The sequence below is a fragment of the Empidonax traillii genome, unplaced genomic scaffold, assembly GCF_003031625.1.
Source record: "Empidonax traillii isolate 1590-97213 ecotype Southwest subspecies unplaced genomic scaffold, ASM303162v1 scaffold5662:size7521, whole genome shotgun sequence".
Taxonomy (NCBI): Eukaryota; Metazoa; Chordata; class Aves; order Passeriformes; family Tyrannidae; genus Empidonax; species Empidonax traillii.
The window spans coordinates 1-3748 of record NW_020960855.1 but is presented as its reverse complement, the minus strand read 5'-3'; the positions used below and the strand labels follow the sequence as shown (position 1 = coordinate 3748).

Below are 3748 nucleotides of genomic sequence, written 5' to 3'. Positions count from 1 at the left end.
CCGCAGCCTCCGCACGTTCCCGCCGCGGCCGTCGGAGCCGTCAGCGAGGAGCAAACCAACACCTTGGCCTTGCCCTCACGTCCTCGACCTCCAGCTATTAACCCAGCCCTCCGGTGTGGGAAGCAATGCCTTGTGGTTTTTAAGGAGCACGGGTGATGCCGGTGCCCAGAATCCCTAAGTAGGAGCCGGGACTATAAATACAGGGGCGGTGGTTGGGGATGAGCATCCAAAAAAACTCTCCCCGTCCCGCCGCCATCATGTCCTGCAAGGCTCTGGCCCTCTGCCTCCTGGGGCTCCTGGCTCTCTCCTCCGCTTGCTACATCCAGAACTGCCCCATCGGGGGCAAACGCGCCGTCATGGACATGGAAATCAGGAAGGTAGGTCCTGGTGGGGATGGAGCATCCCTAACCTCATCCTTCCCTTCTTCCCAACCTTCTTTCCCCCCCTCCTCCTCCCTCCCCCGAGCAGTGCCTGCCCTGCGGCCCCCGGAACAAGGGCCACTGCTTCGGGCCCAACATCTGCTGCGGGGAGGAGCTGGGCTGTTACATCGGCACCTCCGAGACCCTGCGCTGCCAGGAGGAAAACTTCCTGCCCGCCCCCTGCGAGTCGGGACACAAACCCTGCGGCACCGGCGGGAGCTGCGCCGCCCCCGGCATCTGCTGCAGCACCGGTGAGCGAGTCCCGGGACCTCCCGGCGATCCTGGGATTCCTGTCACGAGGGCCTCCCGCCATTCCTGGGAGGAGTTCGGGGTTATACAGGAGGGCGAGAGAGGGGAGGATGCCCAAGGGATCGTCTTGGTCCCACCCATGTGTCAGTTCATCTGGCCCCCCCTGCTCCATGCCAGATTTATCCCGATGCCAGGGAAGGGATATCAGACCCTTCAGGGAGGTTTTGGGGCAGGAGGGAAGCAGACGGCAACCGAATTTGGGGGCCGAGTGCAGGATTCCCATGGGGCATGGCAGCACTCCTTGTGGGGTACAGCAACCCACGTCGCTTCTTGCTCTCGTGGGTTTTCCAAAAATCCCAACCTCCTCCCTAAATTAAACTACCAGAGATCCCACTACTAATCCCAGGGAACTCCAGGGAGCACGGTGGGAGCCTGAGCTCATTAAACCCCAGAACCACGGGGTCCCCGGGGGCTGGTTTGGGAGGTCTCTGGGGACTGTTTTGGGGGGGTTTCTGCTTTCACACCACACTCCCCCCTCTCTCCCCTCACAGAGGGTTGTGGGACTGACTCATCCTGTGACCAAGAGCTGCTGTTCGTGTAGCCCACCCAGGACAGAACCCACAGGATCCCAAATCTCCATCCCACTATCCCAGCCTGGCCTCGGGCTGGGAATAAACGAGCTGAGGGCTGTGACTCGGCCTGGAGTGATGAGCTTAAATAGAAATAAAACTTGTACAGAAGAACAACCCTAAAAGAAATCTGTGGCTTTTGTGTTCTTGCCTGGTTTGGGTGTGGGCTCATGAGGAGAGAAAAAGACATTTTTAGGAAAAGTGGAGGTAAAAAGTGAGGATTTCAGGTGAATTCTCTGAGGGAGGGAGGGCAGAGGGACCTGTGGTCAGTCAGCCTGGGCTCTGGCTGAACCTAAACCCAGCAGTTTCAGGGCAAAGCTGAGAGTCTGCAAGACCCCAACAACCCAGAACACCCAGAGTCATTACAGTTTGATCTACACCTTCGACACAAGGTGATGAGTAAAATAAGGCTGAAGGTGGGGAATAAGGAGACACCAAAAACCTCAGATCATTCAGACGTATTTTCTCATTCAGCCACACCAAGGGATGTGCAAAGGAGGGTTCAAAGCTGGAGGGATGACAGGCCCCTCCAGCCCAGCAGAAATCAGGAGGAACAATTAATCCTTTCACCGAGCAACAAAAAAAAAAGACGAGGGCAAGTGTTCCCTAAAAATCCATTCAGCCCTCGTTTGCCTTCGGAAGCATCCAGAGGGGCTGACAGCACGGAGCTCAGAGCCAGGATCTGCCTCAGGACCGCTCCTGCTTCTCTCCCCACACGCTGCGTGTGAAGGCAGCAGGGATCCAAACTCGTGGGAGGTGGAATCACAGGCACAGCAACAGCCACACAGGGCTGAGCCAGGCAGCTGGAGCCTCCAAAGAGCCCAAGTTTTCCACCCTCACCCCCTTTCCCGCAGGCGTTCCGCCCTTCGGAAGCAGCACAGCCAGACCCCGCAGCCTTTCTGCACCACTTCCGTGGTCAATTTATACACTAAAAAGAATTCCAGGTCTTCTGGGGAGGAGGTTCTGGGCACAAAGTGGGCCAGGAGCCCCATCCCGGGGCTGCTACGACAGCATCGTGCGCTTGACGACCCGCCCGTCCTTGTCGATGGCGAAGTTGTAGTTGCGCGGGTTGTCCAGGCACTCCTCGATCCGCGCGTCCAGGTTCTCGGGGGTGATGAAGCTCTTGGCTTCCTCCTGAACCAAGGACAGGGATTATTCCCTCAGGGTTATCCCCTCGGGATTATTCCACCCCGTTCCCAGAGCTCTGGCTCAGCCTCTCTCCCATCCACGCGCTGTCAGCGCCCCTGGAAGGTGCCAACGCTCTGCGCTCCCAGCTACCAACTGAAAGGTCCCCGGAAAACAAGCCCACGGCTTCCACATGGCTCCCACGGGCTGCCAGCAAATCCCTCGCAGGGACTGCTGGCAGCTTGTCCCCCGGGAGGCACCAGCTGCTCTTACCTGCAGCTGGAGAACCTCCTTCTCCTTCTCCTTCATGAAGGCCTCCATTTTCCTGGTCTGCTTCTCCATGACCTCCAACTTTCTCCTCTTCTCTTCCTCCGCTTCTTTCCTGAGTCTCTCCTCTCTGCCAGACAAAAGGGAAGACAAAAACTTGATGGACAAAAACTTCCATCCTTAGGAGAGCAGGAAGCTGCCCAGAGCCCCTTAACTCGCCCCTCAGCCTCAAGAGGCGCGGGAACTGCTGCGTTGGCAGATTCATTAAAAAAGGTCACAATTTAGGTCAACGGTCTTCACGAGAATTAAGCCTGGCTCTGACTGAGTTTAGATCTGCACAAGCAGAAGCCAAAGCCACGCAGGGCAGTGGATCCTGCTGACCTGCGTGCCCGCTGCCGGGCGTTCTCCTCGTCATTCCAGGCCATCAGGCGCCGGTGCTCCTCCAGCAGCTCCGAGGAGTTCTCCCCGCCCAGGTGCTCCTCCCGCTTCTTCTGCAGCACCTCGGCCCTGAACTCGGCCCTGCAGGGAGGAGGGGAGGGCACTGAGCTCCTGTCTGGGGGCTGGGAGCACTGGGGGTTCCCCCAGACCTGCCCCACAGCAGAGCCAGCCCCACCACCCTGTCCCACATGGTTCCCAGTCCTACCACCCTGACCCTTCCCTGCCCTACACCGATCCCACTACCACGTCCCTTTCCTACCCCAGAGTATCCCTAGGTCTATTTGCCTCTGTTCCAAAGCAGCCCCAGATCCCCCAACCTACTCCTGCCCCAAAAATCTCTCCTCTCCCTCAAGCAGTCCCACGTCCAGCCCTCAACTCTCCCTCTGCCCCACAGCAGCTCCAAATGGCCACAATTCCAACCCTTCCCACAGCAGCCCCCCAGCCCCCTGCCCCATACCCAGGTCCACAGCCAGACCCCCAACCCTTCCTTACCCTACAGAAGTCCCCCAGCCCCCTGTCCTTCAACCAGCCCCATACACAGTCTCAGCCAGCCTCCAACCCTCCCCTGCCCTAAAGCAACCTCATATCCCCCTACCCAGCAGTCCCACTGTCCAGTCAGCT

The 3748-nt window shown here is 58.8% G+C and overlaps 2 protein-coding genes across 2 annotated transcripts; one reads left to right on the top strand and one right to left on the bottom strand.

Annotated features, from left to right (window-relative positions):
- Window positions 1-218: 218 nt before the first annotated feature.
- Window positions 219-1322, top strand: LOC114073200 (neurophysin 1-like). The gene is made up of 3 exons (XM_027910991.1): window positions 219-377; window positions 469-670; window positions 1220-1322. Exons 1-3 carry the CDS (start codon window positions 219-221, stop codon window positions 1267-1269), a joined length of 411 nt encoding a protein of 136 aa, XP_027766792.1. The 3' UTR covers window positions 1270-1322.
- Window positions 1323-1741: 419 nt separating this feature from the next.
- LOC114073197 (28S ribosomal protein S26, mitochondrial-like) lies at window positions 1742-3208 on the bottom strand (the record flags this gene model as incomplete). The annotated part of the gene is made up of 3 exons (XM_027910988.1): window positions 1742-2431; window positions 2696-2819; window positions 3071-3208. Coding segments are annotated over 3 exons (394 nt in total), but the record flags the coding sequence as incomplete, so codon positions are not given.
- Window positions 3209-3748: the final 540 nt, after the last annotated feature.